This window comes from Spermophilus citellus (genome assembly GCF_964194105.1).
Source record: "Spermophilus citellus genome assembly, chromosome: 4".
NCBI classification, from domain to species: Eukaryota; Metazoa; Chordata; class Mammalia; order Rodentia; family Sciuridae; genus Spermophilus; species Spermophilus citellus.
In genome coordinates this window covers 216,791,816-216,819,106 of record NC_138185.1, presented here as the reverse complement: position 1 = coordinate 216,819,106, position 27,291 = coordinate 216,791,816, and the positions used below count along the sequence as shown (strand labels likewise).

The window sequence follows — 27,291 nt, the reverse complement described above, 5'->3', positions numbered from 1 at the left end:
GTCATCCAAGAAGATGTATCTTTCACTGACAGGAGGGACCCATGGCCCAGTGGTTTTCCTGTCCTGTTCAGTCGCCGTGGAAACGGGAGCTTCATCGGGATCAGGGTGTCGGTGCCCACAGACACCAGGCACCAGGGCTGAGCCTCCTGGCCCCCCGTTTTGCGACAGAAGTTGAGATAGGAAAAGAATCCGTGGTGGGCTCTGTGGTGGATGTGCTGGATGCAGGGCGGGCGGGCACAGCCCTGGCCCTGGCGGCTCATGGGGGAGCCCGGCTTTGGGGTGAGGCAGGTGAGGGGATAAGGCTCGCCACCGTCGTGGGTTTTCTCAGGGGCCCCTGGGCCGAGACCCCGCAGCCCGGCTTCACGGGAGCTCCCTAACTCCTCAGTGTTCTCCCTGCACCTGGAATGAAGCCTCGCATCTGGGTGCTCACAGCCTCAGCAGGGCAGGAACGGCCAGCCTGGGGTCCGGTGGGATCTTCAGCTAGGCCAGGAGAGTTCTGGGCCTTTGGAAGGTGAGCTCCTGGGCCTGTGGGCCCGTTTGGCTGGCTCCTCTGGTCCCTCATGTGAACAGTGAGCCATGGGGCCCCTGTGGCCTTTCTGCTCGGACACACGGGTGTCCGTGGAGTCAGGAGATCCCAGGAGAAGCAGCACTTCGCAGCCCCGGGTCAGACGGGGCCCAGCCACATCCTGCCCGGGCCCTCGTGGTACTGGTAGGAGACAGGCCCAGGCGGGAAGGAGACGTGCCTGGACACACACAGGCCCCTGGGCTCCAGCTCCCCGTGTGGCTGGAGGAATCGTGGCGTCTCCCTGACTGGGCATCTCAGCCCTGGGGCGCAGGGGGAAGCGGCTGGTAAGGCTCAGCTCCTGGGTACCCCGACTAGAAGAGGGCTTGCCGGCCCACGTCAGATGACTGCCGGTCAACATGAGCAGAGGCCAGCTGAGCTGCTAGGTGCACGCGGGCCAGGGTGGGCATTAGGCCAACACCTGCTGCCCAGGTCATCCTGTCCAGAGAATCCTGACAGCCAGTAGCCCAGAGTCAGCTCCCTGAGAGGTCCAGGTGGATGGGGCACCTCTCTGAGAAGACTAGGGTGCTAGAGTGCAGGACCCGGGTGGGAGGGGTGGGTCCTGGAGCTCAGCCACCAAGCTCAGTACAAGCCCCGAGTGGAGGGGTTTGGTTCCCTGAGCTGGGATATACCAGGGTCATCCTTGTCCATCACTGGGTCAGAGCTCTGGTCCGCCTCCTCCCGAGGTCCCTGCCCAGCCCTGGCCTTCTAAGGTCCCTGCTCCCTCCTGCCCACAATCCAGTGGCCAAGGCCTGGCTGGGGCCTGCTCCAGGGGTCAGTTCCAGTTGCTTGGTGCCCAGGTGAGGCCCTGTGTTCCTCGTTTGGCCTTTTCTCCTTCAGAAGAACTGACAGCCTTGCCCTCTGCAGAAGCTGCCAGCCCCTGCCACGTGACCCAGCCCCGGAGGGTTTTCAGGCTCAGGGATGTCACACAGCGTCACAGAACCCTTCCTGTCCTGGAAGGCGGGCAGCGACTCCGCCCTGAGCAGATGTGCTGAGCCTGAGGTGGGCTCCACGCTGAGAGGCAGGAGCCCTGCTGGCCCTGTCCCCTCACGTGCTCTTGGCCGGGGGCTGTGGCTGCCTTTTTTTTTTTTTTTAAATAGCAAAGCCTCCCCAGATGCACGCAGGTGTGTTCCCCAGTTTCTTTCCATGTGGGGGTTCGTTGTGCCTCTGGTTGTGTCTTAGAAATGAAGCCTCCGACTTTCGGATGCATGGGTTTGCAGGGGTTCCCTGGAAAGTCGAGCTCCAGTGGGGACAAGCTGGTTTCCAGCCAAGAACCCCAGCAGGACTGGGCTCAGGCAGCACTCTGGGGAGTGTGGCTGCTTGGATATTTACTATGGCAGGGCCTTTAGACGCCACCATTTAAGTGTGAGGGGGACTTGTGGTCAGTGCAGTTTTTAGGGATCTGTGCAGTGCAGTTACTGGGCCTGTGGTCCATCTCATTTTTTTGGTTGAGAAAATTTCAACACAGAGAGGTTAAGTAACTTGCCCAGTATCACACAGCTGGTAGGTGACAGGGTTGGGAATGAAAGATTTAACCCCTTGCTGTATGGTTGGGGGCGGTGACTGAGGCACAAACGGGCTTCAGAAGGCCTGTGTGATGACGCTTGGGGGCAGAGGAAAGCATATGCCTCATCCTGGCCCCTTAGCCCTCTTTGAGGCCAGGCAGTCTGGGGCTGCGGGTCCAGCTGAGAACCTCCCACCTCCCAAATGTCAGATAATCACTCAGAAACTCTGCCCGGTCTTGCCAGCACCTATGGCTCCCAAGTCTTCTGAGGCCATCAGATGTGAACCACCCAGTGAGCGAGCTGCCCTCCAGTGGCCTCCTGGAGGGTCAGCGGGGCCCGACGCAGCCCTAACCCTGGAGCCCGTGCTGGCTGAGGGGATGCAGAAGCCGTATGGAGGCCCTGACCAGGCCCACGGGCTGCAGATGAGGAGGCCGAAGCTGGCAGGGGTTAGCTCAGCCAGGATCCTACTGCTGATGAGGTGCCACCGTCTCCTCTGGTCCCCGTTTGATGACCCTGTTTTGATCAACTGGACAGCTCCGTATCCTGAAGGCCCAGCCCTGTCCACCACAGGACCACGGCCAGGGCAGCAGAGCGATTCTGGGCTGTGAGCAGGGGCTCCACTAGTTGAGTCCTGCCAGCCAGGGTCACCTCTGGCCACTGGTGGCCCTGTGTGCCGGCGCAGGCAGAAGGCTTGTGGTTCCATGGAGAAGTGACCAGAACAGGAATCGGCGGGAACCTGGGATCTGAATTTGCTAGAGGTGGTGGCTTTGCTGTTTGGGTTGGGGTCTGGTTTAGGGGGTTCGTTCTGTTCTGCCCATGGACTTAGAACACGAGGCTTGCTCACAACGGGGACAGTCTGGTCAAACCACCTGTTTTGTCCTCAAGGGGCTGAACGGTTGGGCCCGGCTTCTCCGGCCATGGGACTGCCCACAGCGACCAGACTGCAGCCCGCCTCCCTGGCCCAGAGCAGCAGGGACCCTCCAGGTCTGGCCTTGCCCAGCCTCTTCTGACGTGGGCTCAGAGCCCTCCCCGGGGGTCCCTGCCCTCCGCCGCCCTCCTTCCTGAGCTCTGACCCACAGCCCCAGCGCCCATCCCCAGACTCTGAGGAGGCTCTTGCAGTTCCGACCTCCCCTGGCTGCTGGCCTCCGCAGGCAGCCCGCAGCCCCGGCACAGCCAGGGCTTCCCAGGCCGGGGGCCACCAAGCTTCATGACACGACGACGTGGAAACTGCAAAAGAAACGTCTTTATTCTTTCAACCTTCTTAATATTTACAGAGAACAAACAGGACAACAAGTGGCACTGGCTCACAGCGGACAGGTGTGAAATTGGCATCCGCGATGCTGGTGAGCAAGGGCCCATGGTCAGCTAAGGGTCAGGGGGATGATCTGCCAGGCGGGACAGGGAGGGGCCCGCTGGGCCCGCCCCCCAGCTGCCAAGGCTGCAGGGCTGGCTGTTGTCTGCCTGAGAAGCCCCATGGGTGCTGCCCGCCCTGCCCCACACACACAAAGGGAAGGGCTGTTTGGAATGCCCCAGAGGCCACGCCACTGCCCAGCCCCCTCCTCCTCAGGAGAGCTCGTTGGGGCCCCTGATATCTGGAGGAGGGGGGCGAGTCCCTCCCAGCCCAGCTAGAGGTAGCCGAAGACGTTGAAGATGGGCGGGGGCACGGCCGGCTTGGTGGGGATGGGCTTCAGGACCACGGGTCTGTGCACCTTCTGCCCCGGGCCTTCCACATCCTTGCAGAAGAGAGCCAGCTCCCCGGGCGAGGCTGGGCTTTTCCTCCACAGGCACAGGCCGGGGACCTGGCTGTGGGGCAGGGCCCCTGGAGGGCCTGGGTACATGGGCTGTCCATGGTACTGGAGGGGGCAGCAGCTCCAGGCATCCACACGGCCCACCAGGGAGACCCCGGGCATCTTGAGGGGCTCCTTGTCAGCCAGTGCCCTTGGGGACATGGGCACCGGGGCAGTCTCAGGCCCCAAGGACTCCAGGCCCTTGCAACTTTTCTTACTCTCGTAGGGAGGTCCCTCCCTGGGGCCCAGTCCCCCCTCCAGCCCCAAGGAATAGCTGTGGGTGGGCCTTGGCTCTTCCCAGAAGGAAGCGGGCAGCTGTCTTTTCCTCATGGGCACCTGGCCAGGCTTGGCAGCGTCGGGACTCTGCCCCTGGAGGCTCTGCTCCTTGGGAAGCCGCTCCTCCCTCAAGGGGTTCCCCAGAGCCTTCTCCTTGCAGCCCCCTCCCCCGCCGGGGCTGGCACCAGGGCCCGAGTGGAGGGGTAGCCTCCCGGGCCGGTCTTCGGGCCCCCTCTTCAGGTGGGGCTCAGCGGCCCGGCCAGGAAGGCCCCGCGGGAGCCGTGAGCACTTCTGGGAGAAGCGCTTGAGCTGCTTCTGCAGGTACTTGCGGTGGTCCACGGAGCGGCGGCAGGGCGCGGACTTGTCCAGGGCCGCCTTGATGTCGCTGGAGGCCAGGTTCACAAAGTTCAGCAACATCTTCACGTCACTGTCGGATGCCATCACCAGGGGGCCACTGCCTGGGGCTTTCCATGAAGAGGGTGGACTCTGCTGGCAGCCGGCAGCTCCAAGGAGGGGCGCAGAGCTGACCTGGGGGACGGGACAGGCCGTTGGACTCTGAGCAGCCACACCCAACCTTCACCTCAGGCCACCAAAGCAGGATGCAGAGTGTCCCCACTACAGCACCCCTCTGCCCTGAACAGGGTCCTGGGCCATGGGACACGGTTCCAGTGGCTAAGCATTGCCTGAGCTCTGTGATGGGACGGGCACTAATGGGCTCAGTGAGCCTTCTGGGGTCTGCTGCCCTCTTCTTGCAGCTGAGGCTCAGAGAGGTCAAGCCACTTGCCCAAGGTGACCAGCTACAGGTGGTGCTGCTGGGGTGGCATCCCCGACTGCCCAACTCCCACACCACGCGCTGCCAACGAGCTCCACTGGCCAGCCAGGTTTTCACTTGCACACGGAGGCAATTGCCACACTTAGAGAAGGCCAAGCCCCCTCCTTCCTGGTGGTGGCCTCCCCCTCCCACCTCCCCGCCCCCTCCTCAGGCCCACGCTCCACCCCCAACTCTCACGCAGGACCAGGCAGGACCCCTGTCTGGCACTTAATCGAGACCTGCCTTGCGGGCTCATCTCAGGCTGCGGGCAGCAGGGACTCCCTCTTAGAAGCATCTGCAGCAATTTCATGCCTCCTCGGCCACCACCCACGGCACTGCGCCCCTCCCCCAGGCCCCAGTCTGCCCCACGCCCCCACCCAGCCGGGCCAGAGCCGCCGAGCCTCCACACTAACCGAAGGTGCGGACCGGGCCCGCCAACGTGGCCCGGCAGGTTCCCCCGCAGACCTGGGGCAGGCCCGGCGGCCGGGAGCTCTGTGCGCGGGCGAGATGTGCGGCCCTTGAGTGGGCTGAATGGAGGACAGCTCCCGGCCGGGGCCCCAGGCCAATCAGGAGCGCCTCTCCAGATACAAAGCATCCCAATCAGGCGGCGGCGCCCCGTTCCCACATTCTTTGCCGTCACAAATTGTCACCATGGGGACCATCACAAAAAAGACAGCTCCCAAATGCAATCATTTCCCGGTCAATTTCTACCCTCGGCCCTGCTCGGCCGGCCTCCACGCCCCTCCTCCCCTTGACCTCGGTTCCCTGGTTTCTCGAGGGGGCTGTGTGTGTGCGAGTGTGTGTGCGTGTGTGTGAATGTCCAGGGCCCAGAGGGGCCGGCCGGTGGAGACGGGCTTGCAAACCTCCCCCAAAGACTGCAGCTGCTATGCTCCAGTGCAGACAGACAATCGGACAGGGTAAGCCGGGCGGGCTGCTTTCCCCGCTGTCCTTGAGTGTTGAGGGCCTCGCTCTCCGTCTCCATCTTTGTCCCTCGCCCTCTCCGCCACCCTTGCCCCAGGATCCCCCAGGGCCGGGGCACGGGAGGGCCGTGGGCCGGTGGTGCACCAACGTGGGGAAGGTGGCCGGGACGGCCCTGACGGGTGCTGGCATATCCATGGGAAGGGAGCCGGAGCCCTCAGGAATCTTGTCTTTATGTTTGCTTCCTCAATTGAGCTGCACAAAGCCTGAATTGCCCATTCAGTGCGGCCGGACAAAAGGCTGGCGTTGCACGGTCCCCTTGCATTTGTAGTCAAACAGTTAGGGACTTAAATCGAGTCGTCATGATGGAGAAAGAGGTGGACAAAGCCCATAGAATTGCCATCAGCAAACATTTTCCTGTGTCATATTAGCCAGTCTCCATGGCTCCCCCTGGCCTGGGGACAATGGCACAAGTTTGCACACTTGGCTACTGTCACCGTGCCAACGCCGGCAGGGCTGCAAACAGGGCCACTCGCTTGGAGCAAGCAAGGGAGCCCAGAGCTGGCGTTGGCCCTGCCCACCAACTGGCCACAGGGAAGGTGAGGCCGATGGCCGGGGCAGCTTCCTGGGAAATGCTGACAGGCAGGGCCTCCCAGCAGCCCGGCCAGTGGACGCCCGCCTCCTGGCCTTTCTCCCTGCCTCTGCCTCCCCTTCCTCTCCTTTCCCCTTCTGATGCCTTCTCCTCCTGTCCCCTCGGTCACCAGAAGGGCTGGTGGCCTGTATAGTAGCCTGGGCCTCTGCACCTCACACAGCACCGAGCTCTCAAGCGGCTTTGTCACATGGTGCTTCATTGACATCTCACATCTTGGTGACCAACACCTGTCATGTGCAGCCACGTGCCTCATGACGATGTCTCAGCCTCCAAACTCTCTTTTAGGACAGAGAGAGGAGGAAAGGAGGGAGGGGGGAGGGAGGAAGAAAGCAGACGTGTTGGACACCTCCTGTGTGCCACCAGCAGCATTTGGTGGACGGTCCCCTGGGGCAGCCTAGGACTCCTCGGCGTCCTTGCCATTTACAAACCAGGAGAGGGCGGTGGAGTTACCCGCCCCAGGCCTTGCAGTGAGGAGCTGCAGAACTTGAACCTGCAGCCAGGCCTCCGTGTGCACAGCCACAATGCTTCCTCGACCTCCTGCTGAGCGTGGGACCCCTGACCGTCCACGCAGGTCAAGAGTGTGATGGTCATCGTCCAGCTGTGGGCGATCCATGTCTAGAGGGGACAGAGAGCAGCTGCGGCCTGAGGACGGTGGCTGAAAACCTGGTCCAAGGGCCGGCACTTTGCCTCACTCTGGAGGTCTGCGGACTTTCCTCCTTCTGGCCCTGCATCTGGGCAGGCAGGGAGTTGCTTTCTGTCTTACAGTTGGTGATGTACCCAGAGACAAGCTTCAAACCTCTGATGCTGGGCCCAAGTTGGTCAACTCTGTCCCCTCAGCCTTCTTTGAGGCCCTGTGCAAACATCCCCTCCTCCAGGAAGCCTCTCCACCAACTCCTGGCATTACTAATGACCCCCTTTCCCGTGCCTAGAGACAAAGATGAGGTGCAACCTCCTTAGCCACATACAGAAGGCCCTTAGTTATCTGACGCCCCTGGAAGGCAGCACAGTTCTTATTAAATTTGTCATGAATTGGTATTGATCCTGTGAACTGGAAACACCTTTCTATCCAGCCAGGTGAGCCCCAGGAGAGGAGGGAGCTGGGCCGCCGAGTCTCTGGTGTCTTCAGTCTCAGCACAGAGCAGGCCTCTGAGAGATGCTCCAGGTTGCTGCAGTTGTACTTGGTGGTGAATCCTCCACATCCCGCCTGGGGGCGGCTGGCCCCTTCCCCTCCCAGCGGTGGCTGCTGTGATCTCACTTCCAGCTCTGAGCTCCTTTGACACCTGATGGTAGGAGGACAGAATCTGCTTGATCCCAATTCAGGATGTGTCCTAAGTCACGTGCTCATCCCAGGGGCCACCCTCATTCCCCTGAACAAAGAGGGAAACACAGGTGCCCTCCGGCCAGGGAACGCACCCACATCCCACCGCCAGCTGCTGCGGGTGAGATCCGCGCTCTGGGGACCATGGTGAGATGCTCTGTGACGACTGTCAATCCCCAGCCCGACCCTCCCAGGGCCTTTGCCAGCCCTGCCCTCCCCCGGAGAGCGTGGCCTGACCAGCCAGGCTGCACGGGGCCCGCCAGCGCTCCGTGGCTGGACGCAGACATCACAGGATGGTTTATGTAACCCCTTATATAACGGCAGCTTCCATCAAAGCTGCCCGCGGCTGGTGTCACTTGTAATCAGAGTGGACGCTGGGATGAGAGCAACCAGCTGAAGTGCCTCTGCCCAGGCAGCCACACCTCCCAGCAGGGTGGTGCCTGCAGAGCCACTGGAGATGACACAGCCTGGCCAGTCCCTGCAACTGTCTGGGTGTTCGTGTCCCCTGCCGGAAGTGATTTTGGCCACACTGTTCTCAGCTGACTTCGAGCTGGCTTTGGAGTAAGATCATTCACCTCTGCCCCTGCCTGGCTGTGTGATCTTGGACCAGTCACTCACCTTCTCTGGGCCTCAGTTCCTGCTAAAAGACATCATTGATTCTCAGCCTCCAAGTTGCAAGATTTATGTGGGGCTAGTGTGTCATAAGTCAGTGTAACACATAAAAGTCTCAGAATTGGCAAATGATTTCTCCTGATAGAAATTGGGGTGGCAGAGTCACTCTCCTAACATCAGGTAACCTTACTGTATCTGATGAGGAGTTCAAGGACCAAAGCGTCCAGGAAGACAGGTGGCTCTGTGGGTTTGCTCATCGCCCAGTGCCTTAGGGGGCTTCCAGGACAGGCTTCTGTGTGGCAGACGAGGCTGGGGGCTGACCTCCTCGGCTACTCCTGAGCTCAGAGGAAGCACCCATTTTTCATAAGTAAGATGGTGGCTGTGGGGCTTTTGGGGTGCCTTTAATTAGGTCTTTACCATGCATGGGGGTGAATTTCGTCAGATGATTTTTCTGCCTCCACTGATATGATCATGTGGGGTTTTGGTGGTTTTTAGCCTGTTTAAAATTTTTATTGTGCCAAAGTATATATGCCAGCATCATATTTACCACTTCAGCCATTTTAAGGGCATCATTCAGTGCATTAAGGACATTCCTATGGCCGGACAGTCACTGTCCACCTCCAGAACTGTCTCACCATCTCCATGACACAGCGTTCCCAGGGCCTCCCTTTACCACCACTCCGTCCCCTGTACCTCAAGTCTGGGTCCCTCGTGAGTGCGGAATCATACAGTGCTTGTCCATCCTTCCGGCTTCTCCGCATTGAGTCTTCAAGGCTCCTCCAGGCCACAGAGTGGGACAAGACTTCAGCCTCTTAAAGGCTGAATAACGTCCTGTTGTACACATGTGCACCTGGAGGAGGAGGTTGGGGTGCTGTCCTTTGCTTGGTCTGTTGATATGATGCGTTTGAATTGCTGAATTTGATTTGCTAATCTTCTGTTGAAGATGTTGGCTGTGCTTCCCACGTTCAGGGGAGGCACTGGCCTGCGGCTCTCTTCTTGTATTCTCATCTGCCTTTGGTATCTGGCAACACTGGCCTCCCCGGATGCATTGGGAAGGGCTCCCCTCTCTTGCTTTCAAGAAGAAATTGTGCAGAATCAGTGCTGGTTAGTAGAATTCTCCACTGAAACCACCTGGGCCCGGAGATTTCTTTTTTCAGGAGGTTTTAACTATAAATTTGATGTTCTAAAGAATTTATTGCAGTATTCAGATTGTTTATTTCATATTTCATATTGGATGTATTCGCTTGTGGTCTTGGAGGAATGGATTCCTTTTATTTAAGCCACTGAACTTACGTTTACAGAATTGTTCATAGTATTTCCTAGTTTTTTCCTGTTCCTTCCTCCTGGGCATTGACCCAGGGCCTCCTGCATGCTACATGAGTTTGCACTATCCCTGAGCTGCATCCCCAGCCCTTTCTGTTTTTTATTTTGAGACAGCCTCACTAAATTGCCTAGGCTGGCTTTGAATGTGGGGTCCTCCTGCCTCAGCCTCCTAACTTGCTGGGATCACAGGTGTGCACACAGTGCCCAGTCACCTTGTCCTTCCCTAATGTCTGCCAGATCTATGGTGACATCCCATTTCATTTCTGATTTGCTGATCTGCTTTTTCTGTCAGTTTTCCTTGAAGTTTATTAATATTTAATAGTTTCAAAGAACCAGCTCTTTCTCCATTTTTCCCATTATTTTTCTGTTTTCTGTTTCATTGATTTCTGCCTTATTTTTGTTCTTTGCTGTCTCCCTCTTTCTTTGGGTTTATTTTTCTTTACTTTCTGGCTTCTTGAAGTAGGGCTTCATGATTGAGACCCTTCTTGTTGAATGGAGGCATTTTAGTGCTGTAACATTTCCTGTCTGCGCTGCCTTAGCTGCACCTCAACATTTTTACAACGTTGCCTTTACGTTTTCATTTGGCTCAGGATACTTTGAAATTTCCCTTAAGAGAGCCTCTAGGATCCATGAATTACTTAGAACTGTGCTGTTTTAATCTCTAAGTGTTCCAAGGTTCTCAGACTATCTTTCTTTTATTAATTTCTAGTTTGGTTACATTATGGTCAGAGAATTTATTATTTATTTTTTGAGGTACTTGGGGACTTCAAAAGTCCTGGGCAAGTGCTCTACCAGTGAGCTACCGCCCCGGGGTCCCCTCCCTTTTAAAATCTGAGACAGGGCCTCTCCAAGTTGCCCAAGCTGGCCTTGCACTTGTGATCCTCCTGCCTCAGACTCCTGAGTAGTGGGCATCACAGGTGTGGGCCATTGTGCCCAGCAGATTTTAAATACTTTTAGGTTTTTTTTTTTTTTAATCACTTAGAGTATGGTCTATTTTTATAAATGTTCACTTAAAAAGAACCTGTATTCTGCTGTTGGTGGCCTGGCCTGAGTGTCTGTGTATGTTAATTACATCCTGTTGGTTGGTGCCCCTGTTCAGTGCCCCCATGTCCTTTCTGATTTTCTGTCAACTCCTGAGCGTGCAGAGGTCCCCTGCTGTGGCTGTGGATTTGTCCATTTCTCCTGCCCGTGGATCATTTTTGCTTATACTCCACAGCCTCTGTTTGGGGACCAAGGCGATGGAGGCAAGACTGGAGCGTGTTAAGGAAAATGGGGGGAGCAAAGCCCCCCTGAAGGCAGGAGAGCATGGGAAGGGTCAGGTGCAGGCACACCTGGTTGGCACCTACTGTGTGCAGCATAGACTCCAAGGTCCCAGGGACGCGTAGGACAGCTAGGCAAGCAGCCTGGGAAATAGCTCACCAGCCAAGTGCCGGACAATGTTCCCAAAGATTCCCCTGGACTAGCTCCTCCATGATGACAGGTGAGGACCCTGAGGCACAGGCTAAGTGACTTGCCCAGGAGGGAGCGGAGATGGCGCCAACCCACGGCCACTGCTGTGATCTCATGATTATTCATCAAGGCCGATAAGCTCTGAGCCTCAGATTCCCCATCCGTAAGGAGGAGCCAGCGTGGTTCCCAGGCAGGGGAAGAGATCATCGGCGAGAGCGCGTGGCCTGGTGTGCCCCGGGCCTGCCCCCTGCTGGGCTGGGTCTAAAGGCTGCCTGGGTGAAGGCTTCCCGGGTGTGTGTGTCCCCACCCTGGAGGACCTGGTATGTCTCTGTGCCCCTGGGGAGTTGCCCAGATGGACCGTGGCCCCACATCCGTGCCACTGTCCTCCACCTGGGTCCCAGCGCTGCAAGCCCGTCACCTTGACCGTGTCCTCCAGGGCCTCTCCGAGCGCCTCTCCTCCACTCAAGGTGCTGGCCAGGAAGGAAAAGTCAGTTTGATCTCAACGGTCAACTCGGAGTTGATGGGTGGTGGCTGGCAGGTGCCTTTGGAAAGATTCCGAGGCCCGGGATTGGCTCAGCGTTAAGGCTGCTCTGATAGACTAGAGAGGTCTGCCCCGAGGGTGGCCTGAGGCCAGCTGTGTTCCTGGGTCCCCGAGTCCAGTGTGAAATCGCAGGGTACGAAGCCTGGTGTTTCGATCCCCCAACCCTGTGACTTTGTTCAAGGGGACAGAGCCCCAGAGAAGGGAATGGCTCATTCAGGAATCTATTCCTTTGACCCGTCTCCCTCCTCCTAGGCCAGGGGACGTCTGTTCAACGTCTGTGACAACAGACACTGACAAACAAGCTCTGAGCCCACACCTGGCGTTAACCGTGGGACACAGCTTACGTGTCTGATCATTTTATCCTCATGACATGCTCTGAGGGATCCCAACAGTCCCCCATTTGGCAAAGGAGGAAAGCGAGGCTCAGGAAGTAACCTCACAGCTAGTGAGAGGCTGAGCTGAGGTTCAGATCCACCCTCCCCGGCTCCAGACCCCGGGGTCTTTCTAACACGCTGCTCAGTTTCAGGGGCAAAAGGTGACAACACAGCCAGAGAGAAGGCACCACACAGAGGGACCAGGCCACGTGGGGAGTGGTGACATAGAGGGGATCAGTGCGGGGTGGGGGAGGTGAGGGGGCTGCTGCAGGCGCAGGCGAGGGGAGGTTAGGTTGGGAAGAAAGGTGGGATTCCTCTCTCATTTTTGCATGCAGTAGGTACATAATAAATGCTTGAGAAGTGACTTGATGAATAAACAAAGCAGGACATAGAGTAAAAGGGTTGGTGGCTCCTGAGTCATTTTGGAAGTCCCAAGGCCAGTAGCAAAACAGTCCACAGACAGCAAGAGCATCTCAGAGCCACCTTTGTCCCCACCCCTGGGCACACCTGTCACTCAGCTGCATTGCCCAGACAGCACAGCCTGGGCATCAGAGGGCCTGGCCTCCAGGGAATGGGTTCTCCTCAGGTGACAGGCGGGGCTCTGCCTCCCTTTACCTCTGCATGTGCCAAGAGCTGCGTCTCCGATTCTCATTAAACCCTCGATAAAACCACGAATAAATAAAACCTTCTGGGTAGAAGTCACGTTTCCCGTTTGACAGGTTAGGAAAGTCAGGATCGGGGCAATGGAAGAACTCGGTCTGTCTACACCACTGTGCCCTCCAGATGGGTCCCGGTGGGCACTGTCCCTCTGGCCTTCCAGATTCCCAGTGTCCCAGTTGCCTGTCCCTCTCCAGTGATACCCTGGAGCCTGTTCTTCAAGATATAACTTTTATTTCTGATCACAACTCTGGGTGTCCCAAATACAGCCCACAGCACACTTTTAAAAATCCCCTGACTATACACTCTTGCCATGGGAAAGGGGTAGTGGCAAAACTGGCCAGCCAGACGCAGTGGAGCACACCTGTAATCCCAGCAGCTCGGGAGGCCAAAGCAGGAGAATCACGAGTTCAAAGCCAGCCTCAGCAAAAGCAAGGCCCTAAGCAACTCAGTGAGACCCTGTCTCTAAATAAAATACAAAATAGGGCTGGGGATGTGGCTCAGAGGTTGGGTGCCCCTGGTCCAATCCCTGGTGCCCTCCCACCAAAAAATAAATAAAAAATCTAGCCAAAGACCAGGTTGCCTGCTCACGCACGGGTACTCCCTTCTGGGCTCCCTAACAAGGTTCTGCTCCATAACCTGTGATGACCGTGAATGCTGGAGCCGACCCCACTCCCCGCCAGCACCCTGGCTGAGCTCTCCCAGGTTGGCACTGTCTCCTCTGGCACTGACCTGGGCTAGGCACGCGGAAGGCCCCCTCAGAGCGGGTCAACACCTGCAGGGGTGACACTCCTCAGATGACTGCACTGCGTGGGTGCCCTCGCCTCTCAGGGCCTCATTTGTCTCATCTGTGAATTGGGGGTAGTTAGGGTACTCTGCTGGGCTCACTGGGACCGTAGAGACCAAGATGGGTCCCAAGGATGCCCTGGGTCTGACCAGGCTGGAAGATGTCCACAGGGTGGGGCAGGGGGAAGAGCCATCAGAGGGGGCCCTGGCCCACTCCTCCCTCGGAAGGTCAGCCCCACTTCACAGATGAGGACACTAAGGCACAGGGGGAAGTGACTTTCCCAGGGGGGCACGGTAATGGCTGGTAATGGTGCTGCCTCTTGCTGTGCCTGATTTTAGCTCCTTGCAGAAGGACCCTGTGTTGTCAGATATTTGGTGTATTTAGGCACCGGGACCCCACCCTTCCATCCCTCTTGAGAAGAGGTGAGCCGCTCAGAGAAGGGCCCTCTGCTGCCAGCACGGCCCGGCCAGCCCATAGCCCGTGGCAGCACCAGGACAGGAGCCCGGTCCTTGGCCCCAACCCCTGGGCAGGCCAGGATGTTTCGGGGTGGAGAGGCGTGGAAAGGAGACGCTGGGTCAGACCCAGCAGGAGGGAGGGAGGTGCAGGACCTCAGGCTTGGACAAGCAGGCAGTTGATGGCTGCTTTGCAGAGAAGGGAGACCTGGAAAAGGGGCTCCTTCCAGCCCACCCAGTGGCTATCAGAGGAGCTCCATGGCCTAGTAGGACTGTGCCGTGGTGACGATGACGTGTCCCTTGAGAGCATGTTTATGTGCACACAGTCCCCCTGGTTGTACTAATTTCCTAGTCCCTGATTCCCTGTGAGAATCGCCCAGCCCCACATCCTTCCCAGATCCTCCAAACTGGGGGGAATCTGGTAAGATGGCCCTGGATCCCATGGGTCATGCAATCATTTTCCCCAGGGAACGTCCAGGGGCAAAGCCTCAGCCACTGTTGCTGAGGGGAAGAGGAGGGGCAGGATGGGTGGGGCAGGCCCTGGAGGGCTGAGCTCCCTGCACAAGTGCCAATCATCCAGGCAGCCCCGCCCCCAGCACATCAGCTGGGTGCTGCCTCTGCTGGGAGCAAGCTCCCTGTCTCTAGAGGCAACCAAGAGGAGCTGGCCTGTCAGCTGGGGAAAGATAGGAGTGTAGATTCCAGCACTGTGTGAGCATGGGGTGTCGGCTCAGGTGACCTTTAACCCTGAGCACCCTGAGTCAAAGATCCAGATGCTGTCTGCTGCCTAGAACTAGGAGATCCCCAGAAACACCCACAGGGACGAGGTGCAACTCAAGTCACCTCTTTTTCTTTCCATCTCCATTTTGTCCAGAAGCCTTCACCTGTGGCTTGGTGACCACTTGGACTGGCCAGTTCTTTCCCTCCAGCCCATGTCTTGCAGCACATTTCCAAGTGGGAAAGTCAGTTCCTGGAATATCAGGACGGGGGGCCCTGGGGGCTCTACCAGCCCACCTTGACCTTCAGAGGAGGACACTGAAAGCTCAAGGTAGGGAAGGACGAGGGCCAGCCCAGGTAGGCCTCAGAGCCAGTCTCTGCAGCAACCAGCCAGAAGACCAGGCCACATTCCCTAAGCTGTCCCTCACCACCAGCTCCCTACTGTGTGCTCCTGTGGCCAACTCAACAGAACCACAAAGCCACAGAGGCCCTGCATCTGGTCCTCCCACCACCAGCTTCCTGGGACCAGGGCCCTGGGCTCCCGAGAGCCGCCCCTTCTCCCTCTGCAGCCTCTGAGTCTCCCAATAGCTACCTGAGTGGTCTTGGTTCATTCCACAACAGAGACCCAGAAAGGGGTGGGCAATTGCCCCAGGTCGCGCTGGCAGGAGGCAGAGCCCAGCTCTTTCTTTGCTGCCCCTGTACAGTCTCCCTGCCCAGACTCCCTCCACCTGGAAGCAGGGGGGCTGACTCCCAGCCCTCTCACCCCTCAGCACACTTCCAGCTCAGCACCTGCCACTCACGGGCTGGGTGGAAGCAGACCAGAACCCCTCGGGTGCTCCTCCCTGCAGAGGCGGAGCCCCGTTCCCACTTCGGCCTCCTTGACCAGATGCTCTTCTAATCCATTTATATTTGTTAGAAGGAAAAGCAAAAATGTCACCTGAAAACCAAGTCAACAGGTACAGCCGGCTCCTCCTTCTCTTGTTCTCTCACTCATGGAAGCTGGCTGCAGTGCTGTGGGGACTCACAAGCCACCCTGAACAGAGGACCACTGAGGAGGAACTGAGAGGACCTCGGCCGACTGCCAGGGAAGACACGGGGTCTCCTGTCAAAGCCAGGTGACAGGCCGTCCTGGAAGCAGACACTCGGGCCCCAGTCAATATCTTAACCACAACCTCACGAGACACTTGGAGCTGAGAGACCTAGCTCAGCCAGGTTCCTGGCCCAAGGTCACCGTGTGAAATAATAAATGCTTGTTTCAAGGTGATAAACAACATGCAGCTAATCACACTCTTCTGTGTTTATTGGCCTCTGTGTCTAAGCTCCATCACATCTGATGAGGGATTCCTGAGAAGCAGGTGCCAATAGCTCAGGGCTCAATAATGTTTGATGGAGGGACGAGTAGATGGGTGAACGGATGGGTGGGCTGGTGGGTGGGTGGATGGATGGATGGATGGATGGATGGATGGATGGATGACAGACAGATGGATGGTGAGTAGATGGATGAAAAGGTGGGTGGGTAGGTTGGTGGATGGATAGATGGACAGATGGATGGATGGGTGGACAGAGGACAGATGGATGGATGGGTAGATGGATGGAAAGGTGGGTGGGTAGGTCCGGGGATGGATGGATGTGTGGATGGACAGAGGACAAATGGATGGATGGGTAGATGGAGGGAAAGGTGGGTGGGTAGGTCCGGGGATGGATGGGTGGGTGGATGGACAGAGGACAGATGGATGGATGGGTAGATGGATGGAAAGGTGGGTGGGTAGGTCCGGGGATGGATGGGTGAGTGGTTGGTTGGTTGGATGGTTGGATGGATGACTATTCAAGAACTTCTGAGCTGCTCAGGAGCAGCAAGCTTGGTGTGAACAGGTGCAAGGTTAATACTCAACACCGAGGGCTTTGCTGTTGAGCATGTTTCCATCACGCCTTTCCTGTGTTCCCCGGTGGCTGGTTGGCCCAGAAAACATTTTTTGATGGCTAATTGAGTTGTGGCCATAATTTCTTCCCCTGCAATGACTGCTTTTTTTTCTATGAGGTGGCTCCAGGTCTGAATGTCCTGACCCTTTAATTCCTGTCTCATCTACCTAGCAAGACCCCAATTTTTGCTTAAATCTATTTTCTCCAGCAGACACCAAATGGGGGACACCTGTAAGGGACCTGGAGACCATGAGAGGCACCCTGGGGCAGGGGAGAAAAGGGCTCTGAGGTCACAGACCAGGTTTCAAGTCCCAGTTCCTCCCCTCTCCGTGACCTCTCTGAGCCTCAGCTTCTTCCACTGCCAGGTAGCACCTGCCTGGAGGTCTTTGGAGGAGGCTGAGATCACACAGCCAGTGGGCTTCGCCCAGGGCTGGCCCGGGGTCGACACTTCCATTTGTGAGACACACGCATCTCATCTGGTTCCTTGTTCATCAGATGAGGAGACTGAGGCTGAGAGGCGGAATGGCTTGCCCAAAGCAACCTGGAGAATCAGTGGCATTTCAGGACTAGAATCTTGGCCCCGGGAGCAGTAGCCTTCCCCTCTGCCCTGAACCCACCTTCTGCACCCTCGACAGGACAATGCAGGGCTCTTCTGAGCACTGAGCCTTGGCCTCGAATGGCCACGAGAGGGCGCCGTGGAATTGCTCAGGTCTCCGGGCGATGGGGCCAACAGGCTTCTGCCCTCAGCCCAGTGCTGGGGGCCTCCAGCCCAGCCCCTCCTAGCCCTCCTAGACTTCTGACCAGAGCCCCCTCCCACCCCAGCACTTCCCAGATATTCCAGATCCTTCCTCATCCTCCTTCCTACCTGTCTTCCACCCGACCCCATGATTGGTTATCCTCTCTTCCCAGCCGACCTGGGACCCTCAGAGACCCCACAGTGTCTTCGCCAAGCAGGGGGCTCCGGCTGCAGGCCCTCTCCTCTACTTTGCCTGGAGGGGCTGGGCTGGGGAAGAGGAGAGGGGAATTGAGGAGCCATCAGGTGGGGGTGGTGAAGCAGGAAGGGTAATGGGGGCCCCACGGCAGCTCTGGAAGCTCCTGCACCTGAGCTCAGTTCTGAAGGCCACCAAGCAGTCGGCCAGGTCCCCGTGAGGCCTGCAGGCTCCAGGAAGCCAAGAGGGGAGACCCATGCCCAGGGGCGGGGCCAGTCCCCTCTTCTGTAGAGGGGAATGATACCGTCTCCTCTGCTCCCCTCCTGGGAAGAAGGAAGACCTAGGAGGGCAGACGCCCAGGTGTTAGCGCGGGGTCCTTCCCACGGTGTCTGGCCTTGGCTGCGCCCTGAGCCCTCAGTTCCCTTCTCCAGCACCCACATCCCCTCCTCTGACCTTCTTAAAGATGCACTTTTGAGGCCACACATGTTCCTGAGTTGTGAGTGAGAGTCCCCAGGGGGTTCCACGGCCCTGGGACTGGTGGCCTGGTGGCCTGGTGGCTGACCTCGCCAAAGCCTCCCTCCTGTCTCCTTAGTCTGATTCTTCCATGGTCGTTTCAAGTCCCCCTGTGCGGGCTAGTGGAGTCAAACAGACAACAAAAACCACTCCATGTCCTCCTGGGCGCCTCGAAGACTAACGTGTTCTAAAACCCACCTCAGGTGGTTGCGAGCATCTCCCCCCCCATGACCTGGTGAGCTGCCTAGGACATGGCTGGGTGGGGTGAATGAGGCCTGTGGGGGGGTTGGCAGTGTCCCCCCCACCCCAGCTATCTGCACACATGACAAGCTATTTCCAAGTTTCATCCTCCACATAGGCTCTCCCTGCTGGGGGGAGGAGGAGGGGCTGGGACAGGAGGCGAGCACCCCGCACGCCCCACTCTGGGCCCAATGGACTCTGCCTTGCAGCTCACAAGGGGCGTCTATGCCCACAACCTGCGTTTCTTGCAAGATCCAGCAGAGAGCTTTGTGTCCTCCTGGCCTCTCAGTGCACAATCAAGCCTGGGATCTTCGCTTCTCCCAAACCTGGCTTCTCCGCCCAGAGAGCAGGAGGGGCTGCTTCCCCAAGAACTGCCTGGCATCTCACGGGGACTAGAAACCATGCCAGAGGCAGCTCCATGTGGACGCTGCTCTGGGGCTCCGGTTGGGCTTCCCAAGCCCCTTTGCCCGCAGGGGCCTGCAGAAGGGCCTGGGCAAGGGCTTCGGGCAGACTCTCCCTCCTGGGCCAAGGAGAAGCAAGGGTGGCTCCACTGCGATCCAGAGGTGGAGACTCCCACACCTGCCGAGCAACCCCCAGACCTCTTTTCTCTGGGAGACCTCAAGGGCGCCCTTTCTAAGTCTGGTAACACCCAGCTGCAAAGAGGGGAGAAGAGAAGCACCGTGTTGTGAGGTGGGCCAGCACCCACCTTTGGAGGTATTCTGAGAGTGTCTATTAAAATGTGAAGCAGACCCCCACCCCCACTCCGGCCCAGCAAGTCCACTTCTATGAGTCAGTTCTACAGAAATAGTCGCACACAGGCACAAAGAATTGTGCACCAGGCTGTTTACAGAAAAGTTGCTTGCAACTGCAAAAAAAAAAAAAAAAATTAAATTAAATTAAAAGCCACCAAGCAAATGCATTTCTCCCCAGATTCACTGAGGTATAAACAACAATCCCACAGTACAGTAGTGCCAGGGTTGGGGACGCTTTGCAGCTACTGAAGAGAAGGAAGGTGCTGACTTAGAGGCCTCAAGGTGGACCATTTCACGAAATAAAAAAATACAGAATCATGAGTCTAGCATGACCCCATTAGAGTCACACAAAAAAGGGGGAGAAGAAAAGTAAAGTCAAAGGGCACTCTGGACAGGGTCTGCGAGGAGGGCACCCCTGCTGCCCAGCAGGGATGTTTGAGGGGGAAGGGCGGGAAGTGATGGAAGCAGGTTCCATCTTCGTTTACACCTTGACGTTGGTTGGGCTTCCTCTCAAGGACATATTTTCATGCTCTGTTTGGGGGTCTTGTTCTAGGGCACCCACAACACAAGAGTCCTGCTCAGAACCTTTGCAGTAGGTTGATACTAAAATGTCCCTCAACAAACATTTCCCACCTGAGCTCCTGCCCTGAGCAGCTCTGCACTGGGGCTGAGGACAGATGGACATTGTCCCCACCCCCAGGGAGTGCACGGCCATGCAGGGAAAGGCAGATGGACAGGTAAGATATATTCTTATAGGGACTTCCAGGGCAGGAAGTGGGGAGGCCAGTACCCCTGGGTGAGTCTGGGGAGCCTTCCTGGAGGAAGTGGGCTTGGCTGAGTCAAAGATGAATGGTGTGTAGTAGATGGGCCAGTAGGAGCATAGCGGGGGGGTCGGGTTAGGAGGGCGACTGACTCCAGGAGTTTTTTGAGGGACCCAGAGGGAGGTGGGGATTGATGGGGCAGGGCCTGGGCAGAGCACAGGTAGAACTTCCCTCCTCCTTCTCAGTTCTTTGTAGATGTTCTTGCAGAGGTGCGGCCCCAGCCAACGGCCAGCAGAGGGCACTGTGGCCTCTCCAGATGGCAGGGTCTGGAGCCTGGGGAGCCAGGGGAGCTGGCCTAAGGGGAGCTGGCCTAAGGGTCCCCGGCCCCCAGCTGGGTGCTGCCAGCTAGCCCCACCGGGAATTTCCAAGCCCCAACTCCCTCGCTAACAAAGGACCTGGGAGGGGGGGTCCACACAGACAGCAGGGAATCTGTGGCCGTGCCTTGCTTGGGAAGAGTGACCGCTACTGGAGTGTCAGCAGCAAGGGGCCCGGAAGGCTATGGCCGCAGGAAAGGAGTGACTGCAGCTGGGGACAGTGTCCCCAGAGGACATCCAGGGCTGGGCCAGCATCAGCTTCGGGTGCCCGCACTAGGGCTCCTCTCTGCCTAAGAGCCTAGGATGTCTCCTCCCATGGCGTCCTAACAAGGTGGCCAAGGCCACCTTCACCCACGGCCCTGGAGAAGCCGGTGGAGCAGAGAGCAAAGCCAGCCTGGCCCTGCCCTGGACCTCAGTATGAAAACACCCAGGCAGGTGGAGAGGGACCCGGGAGCCCCAGGTGCCCGGGCAGGGCCGGGAACCTGCCCCCAGGAAGGTGCCCGGGGCAGACCAGGGTCTGGGCGTGTTGGCACTTCAGGGAGACTACAGGACGCCGGTCACGGCTGCCAGCTTCTTGGAAGCTTCTCCTCACACCTTGTTTTCCAGATGGGGACGTCGCGGTGCAGACAAATGGGCCACTCCAGGGTCACCAGCCAGTCGAGGCAGAGCCCATCCTCCCGGGGGCTGCAGGGCGCGGGCTCCACTCAGAGGTCAGGCCCATGCAGGAGGCTGGGCCAGTAGCACAACAGCAGCGCGAACTTGCTGAGTGCCTACTATGTGCCCCTGCACCGGACGTGGCAGGGTGGAGGTTGGGCAGCTCAGGTGTCAGCTGGTCTTGCTGCAGGAGCCCACACGATGGGTGGTCTGTGGACTGGGGACAGACCCCGTGAGAGGACTGAGTCCCGGGAGTGGTATGGCTCAGGCCTCCTCGCCCAGCCGGAGTGGGGTCCCGAGTTCGAGAGCAGACGCAGGGCATGGGCCACCCCCAGAAGGTGCCTCCCGAGCCTCTTGGATGTCCTGGGGAGAGGGGCAGGGCTGGGCATGGCTGGGCACCATAGGAGCTGGGATGGCGGCTCTGAGGGAGGGGGCTGGTGGCAATTCTGAGAGAGGAGAGGACCTACTAGGGGCTGAAGGAGGCCTCTGTGGGGACAGGCACACTGCAGCCAGTGTGGCAGCAGGAGCCGAGGCTGGTAGAGGGCCAGGCCCTGTCCTCCCCGCTGCAGGCCCTGCCTCTTGTTGGTGGCCTGGCCTGCTCCCCGGCTCCGCCTGTGGCTCTGACATAGGGACCTGGCAGCAGCCCACGCTCGGGGCCCCACAGTCCCCCGGCCCAGCCAGGACCCAGGCCTGCGGTTCTCTGAAGGCTGACCCAGCTGCCGACCGTCCCAGGGCAGACTGCAAGGGGCCCATGTGGCTCAGCATCTGTCCCTGGAGGTGCGGGCAGCACGACCCTCAGACTGCTCCCTTCGCCCAAGGGGACCTGCACACAGCGCTGTGCCACGGCTTCAGAGGAGGACAGGCACCCGGCGGTGGCCCAGGGGGTGGCGAAAGCTCAGGGAGCCCACCCGCCTGCCCCAGCGTGGCTGTCTCCTGAGCTGGGGACGCCTCAGGCTGAGGCCACCGGCATGTCCCCTGTGGGTCCTGAGTCAGAGCTGCTATTTCCAGCTTCTCCATCAGGGCCATCTTGGTCTTCCCAGGCCACCTCTGACTTAAGGAGAAGCCCTGGTCTCTCTGACCCCGCAGAGGACGCGACTGAGCACAGGTGCATGATGAGCAGAGGCCGGGCTACCTTTGGGTTATGGTTCATGGCACTTGTGGGCTGAACCCTGGGATCCCATAGGTATGCATTTCCTGCAGCCATTCCCCTAGGATGCACAGAGGAGACTAGACACAGGGGTCTCCCTCCCTCCCTGCCCCCCTGCAGGCAGCCACGGTTTCCAGCCCCTGGGGTCTCCTTCCAGATCAGGGCGACTCCCGAGGTTGGCGCCCTCTGGCTCCTCCCTCCTGCACATCCCTGTACACAAAGGCAGCGCCCCTGGGCTTGCTCTGCCACTCACTCTGTGGCTGGCCCTCGTGGGTCTGTATAGAGCACCCCGTCTTCACGGGTGCGTGGACAAGCTCTTCACCGCACCCCTGCCTCGTGTCTCCCACTCCTAAGTTCAGAGTCCTGGTTCAAAGCAGCTGCTCTGAGCCACTGTCCTTAAAGGCCCTCATGACATTCTGTGTGTTAGGAGCAACAGCACCGTGAATTGTAACCACTGCTACAGCAAAAACACCAAAACTGTGCGATTCCTTCTTTTTCTGAGTGAATGACAGCAGGTTCAAGGTCAATGTCTCACAACCCCAAACTCTCTAGGCATCTTTCTGGATGCACGTAATGGAAACCAGTCCAGAGTGTCTGAAGACATAGGGAGGGTTTGTCAGCTCCTGTAAGCCGAGCAGTCCAACGCAGGGTCAGTTGCAGGAATGGCTGTCTCTAGGGTTCGGTTGCCTTCTCTCTGTAGGCTTACGTCCCAGAACTCACTGGTAGCAGGACGGGACACAGTTCAGGTTTTGGGTCTAGGAGGAAAGAATAAGAATCTCTTTCCCAGAAGTCTCAGTAAAAATCTCCCTGGGTCTCTGGGCTAGTCCGGCAAGGCTAGCCTGCACTGACAGCTGGACTTCAGGATTATGCTGCAGTGGACTAAACCATAAAACTCTGCCATGGGACGTCCTCTTCCTGTCCATGTAGTATCCTTGGGCATCTGGTCCACGGCGAGGTTCAGGAAGGCGCTAGACTTTGTGGGTTCTGCTCCTCTCTTCTTCTCCCTCCTCCTTTACAACCCTTTAAAAACATAAAACCCATTTTTAGCTCCTGGGTCAGGAGAGGCCACAGGCCTGACTGGGCTGCCCCTGCCCTGGGGCCTGGTTGTCACAGGCAGAGCCAGGGGAAGGAGAGAGGGCCGGCAGGGGTCCTCCTCTCTTTCCAGGCCCCCTCCTCTCCCTCCAGCACGCAGACCCCAGGCACGAGCCACCCTCAGCCAGGCTGAGACAAGGAAATGGATTCTTGGTGAGTGGAGGCTGTCCTGCACAGTGTCACCGGCCCTGTCAGGTCACATGAATGCCATTTCCTGTCAGTGGGCGTGTCAGTATTTTGGGCTATGTCCATTTCTTGGGCCATAACCAGGACCCACAGACTGAGTGGCTTAACACAGGGACACTTCTCACAGCTCCGGAGGCCAGAAGCCTGAGGCGAGGCCTGCGGGCAGTGCTCCCCTGAAGTCTGGGGTCCTCCCTGGCCTCTCCTGGCCTCTGGTGGGTGCGGCAATCCTTGGCATTCCTCTGACTGTGGCAGCATCCCCCTGAAGGACTTAGCGCCCCCTCGACCTGGTGACCAGCGTCTTAAAGTGATCACATCTGCAAAGACCCTGTTTCCAAGCGAGACCTCGTCTGCAGGTGCTGGGGGTAGGACTTAGCGACCCTTGGACGGGACACAATCCTCCCCAGCTTATGTGGCTGTCCAGCCTCTCTGTCCACCTGCTCTGCCGCCCCCCACCCTGAGTGCCAAGCTGGCAGAACACCCTTTCGAGAGATCCCTGTCCGTCCCAGGGAGCCGCTGCCGGCCCAGAGGGAGCCGATGGGGGAGCCCGGTTCTAGGCGGTGAGCACCCTGCCCCTGGACAAGCCGAGCGCTGATTGATAGTGGCTCAATTGAAGCAGCTTAATTCACGATCATTAACAAATATTTATTTAGCACGGCCAGGCTGGGTGCCAAGAACAGGAAAGTGATCACAGCCCTGAGGGGGAGACAGAGGTAATGGCTTCCTAACGCGATCAGCGCCAGGGAGCAGATAAGCACAGAGGGCGGCAAAGCCGGGCCAGGCCTGGGCCTCAGAAGACACAGATGGCAAGGCCACCGACCAGGGTCAGCCAGGAAGGCCTGGGGCTGGACCAGCCAAGAGAGAGGAGCAAGCAAGGAGGCAAGGACAGAGGGGCCCCATGGGGCGAGAGAAGCAGGGAAGAGGGTCCCCAGGAAAGTTCAGAACAGAGGGAGAGAACGGGGATATCCTATCTTTTTTTTTTTTTTTTTTTTTTTGGTACCTGGGATTGATCTCACAGGGGGCACTTAACCATGGAGCCACATCCCCAGGCCCCCCCCCTTTTTTTTTTAAATATTTTACTTAGAGACAGGGTCTCACCGAGTTGCTTAGGGCCTTGCTAAGTTGCTGAGGCTGGCTTTGAACTCACGATCCTCATGCCTCAGCCTCCGGAGTGCGGGGTTTACAGGTGTGCATCACCAGTCCCAGCCTAACGCATCATTTTTTTAATGACCATCTTTTTCTTTAAAAGCAGGAAAGAAACGCTGGGAGCAAGAAGGCACATGTGAGCACATACTGCTGTCCCACAGGACAGAGGTCAATCCTGAGTAGTGGGGAAATGGGGTGCTGTCGCCCCAAGAAAAAGAGGAAGCAGGCCAGGCCAGGGTGCGGAGCCCAGGAGTGTGTGGAGAAGTGCTCTGTCATGTCGTGGTCGCCATCGTCCCCCCACCAGCCCCGTGCAGCGCTCTCTGCCTCTGGAATGGAGGAGGAGCCCTGTGGCCTTTGACTGTGGTGAACACCAGGAGAAGAGGAGGTGACCTGCCCGCCACCCGCCTGCTGTTAACCCAGAGGTGACCTCAGGTCAGGCCCGGGGTAGTCAGGCCCTGGGCACACCCGCCCAGGTGACAGCCTCGGTCATTTGAGCATCTTCAAACCCACCTGGCGGACACCAGCGTCCAGGAGGAGATGGACTCTCTCCCCAGGAAGCGGGGGAGGCACTCTGCCGAGCCGAGGGGCCGTGACCTCTCCCCAAACCCTGAAACTCACGCTTGGAACAGAACCTCCCAAGCTGTTTCCAAGTGTCATGGGCGAACCTGCTCCCGACAGAAGAGGGCCCTCAGAGACAGGCAGGGAGCCGAGGCCCGCAGGACACAGACGGGCCCAACCTGCAGACTCGATTTCCAAACCTGACTCAGAAGGCGGGGACCCCTAAAATCACGGGTGCCTCTGTGGACCTGTCCTGTAGCCAGAATGAACCGAGTGGCCTTTGCCCCCTGGGTCTACACCTGCAGTTCCCAGAGCCACCACCAGGTGGCCCAGGCATCAGGAACCCCAGGGCCAGAGGCTCCTCTTCCAGGGCCTGCCAGGGGGTGGGGACCCAGGGGGTGGGGACCCTGCGGCCGCTCCCCCTCCCCCACTGCACACACAGTCAAGCAGCAGTGACAGCTCAGCTCATCCTAAAGCGTCACGGAGAGAGAGGCTTGGGGGGGCCTGACTGCAGCCTGAGACAGTCACCCCCTCCTGCCAGCGTCCTTCGCCCACCTGGAAACAGACCCCTGCTCCACAGAGCTGAGCAGTCGTGGGCTCGAGGCCTGTGGGAACGCCAAGCACCTGGGAGTTCATGACAAGGCACAGCTGGGGAGCCAGAGAGGGCCACCCCACCTCCTGCCATTGCCACAGGAGAACATTCACGGGGCATGGGGCCCTTGTCCCCGCCCAGGGGCATCCTACACCACCACCGCCTCGGCCCAGAGGGCAGCAGAGACATCACCCACTGGGCGCAGGCTGCTGAGGCAGGATGCAGCTGGCCACAGCCGTGCCAGGGCGGCGGTGACAGCAGTGGCACCCGCTGGGGGCCGTGCCCACTGGGAGGGGAGGGGCAAGGCCACTCACTGCCGCTAGCCATGGCCCTCAGACAGCCTGGCACCTGTCCTTGCTTCAGCCCCAGGAGAAAGCCCTCAGGTCGTTTCCACCCACATCACTCTCACCCATACCTGGATTTCTAGAACGTTCCTGGTGGGGTCGGAGCAACCACATGGAGAACCAGGTCCAGCCTGTGGGTGTGTCCTCTATGACCGTGGTGGGACAGAGAAAGGGGCTGAGACTCCGCTTTGGGTGTTGAAATGACCCTGGAGGTCTGAGGAGCGTCTCCTGGACAAGGGGCCCTTGAGTGGGTCTTGGAGGTGGAGGGGGCTGAGCCGGTGGAGATGGGGTGAGAGGGGCTGCGGGAAGCCCAGCAGGTGTGGACAGACCTGCAAAGCCCAGAGGGAGCTGTGGCTGTGTGCCTGCCGCTGGGGAGCAGGGCGCAGGGGGACGGAGGGGCTGTGGCGCCTGACAGGACAGTCTCCGAAGCCACGCTGGACGGTTTGGATTCTACAGAGGGCTCAGGCCACTCGGCTGCACCAGGACGGGGACTGGGGACGAGAGGCCAGACAATGAGACAATGGCTTAGCCCTGGACGGCACTCGCACAAGAGGCTAATGGGCGTGGCGCAAGGGGGCATGTGGGAACTCTGGGTACCACCTCCTCGATTTTCTGTAGACCAAAACTTGCCCACAACTTAAACTCAGTGCTTTAAAGGAAGGATGCAGGAGCCTATCTATCGACACCCCAGGGCTGCCCTGAGGTATCCCTGTGGTGCCTGTGGTGGTGACTTGACCCTGAGCGGCTGAGTCTGGATCTTCTCTGCTGGGCGAAGGCCAGGGTAAACCCTCAGGGCTCATCCAGCCTGTGCAGCTAGGAGCTGATTCCAACAGCCCTGTCAGTCAGCTTCCCGTGACAACACCCGAGACATGAACTTTTGAGGAGAAAAGTCTTATTTAGTTCACAGTCCTGGAGGCTCCTGTCCAAGGTCAGGTGGCCCATGCTCTGGGCCTCCCATGAAGGTGCTGGGGCAAAATCAGAGCAAGCCACTGTCATGAGCCAGGAAGTAGAGAAACCGAAAGATATTGGTCCACATCCCCTTCAAGGGCACAACCCCAAGGACCTAAAGGCCTCCCTCCAGGCTCCGCCTCTTAAAGGTCCAAGGACTTCCTAACACAGTCAACCTGGGGACACACGGGCCATCCAGTCTTGCAGCCCCTGGGGACTTCCCGGGAGCTCTGGTTTTCCCAGGAGCAGGAGGGGAGACACCTTTCCTTCTGAGAGAGCATTTGGGTGTTGCAGATGCCCGCAGCCCCCGCCTCTTCCCCTGGAGCCTCAGCCACGTGAAGTGCAGCTCTTCCCATCTGGACGCCTCACGTGGCTGCACTGGCCGTGGGCCTTGTGGGGA

The 27,291-nt window shown here is 58.6% G+C and overlaps 1 protein-coding gene across 5 annotated transcripts in view; it reads right to left on the bottom strand.

Moving 5' to 3' along the window:
• Positions 1 to 244: 244 nt before the first annotated feature.
• FAM181A (family with sequence similarity 181 member A) overlaps positions 245 to 27,291 on the bottom strand; it is a 38,840-nt gene continuing 11,793 nt past the window's right edge. For 3 of the 5 annotated variants that reach the window (XM_081290569.1, XM_081290567.1, XM_081290568.1), the window contains exon 4: positions 245 to 4,658. In XM_081290569.1, coding sequence (XP_081146695.1) covers positions 3,693 to 4,571 — 879 coding nt within the window. In that variant the 5' untranslated portion in view covers positions 4,572 to 4,658 and the 3' untranslated portion in view covers positions 245 to 3,692. Of the gene's footprint in view, positions 4,659 to 5,354; positions 9,326 to 22,281; positions 22,626 to 27,291 lie in introns of those variants that run through there. The other 2 variants (XM_081290565.1, XM_081290566.1) reach the window with 2 other exon arrangements.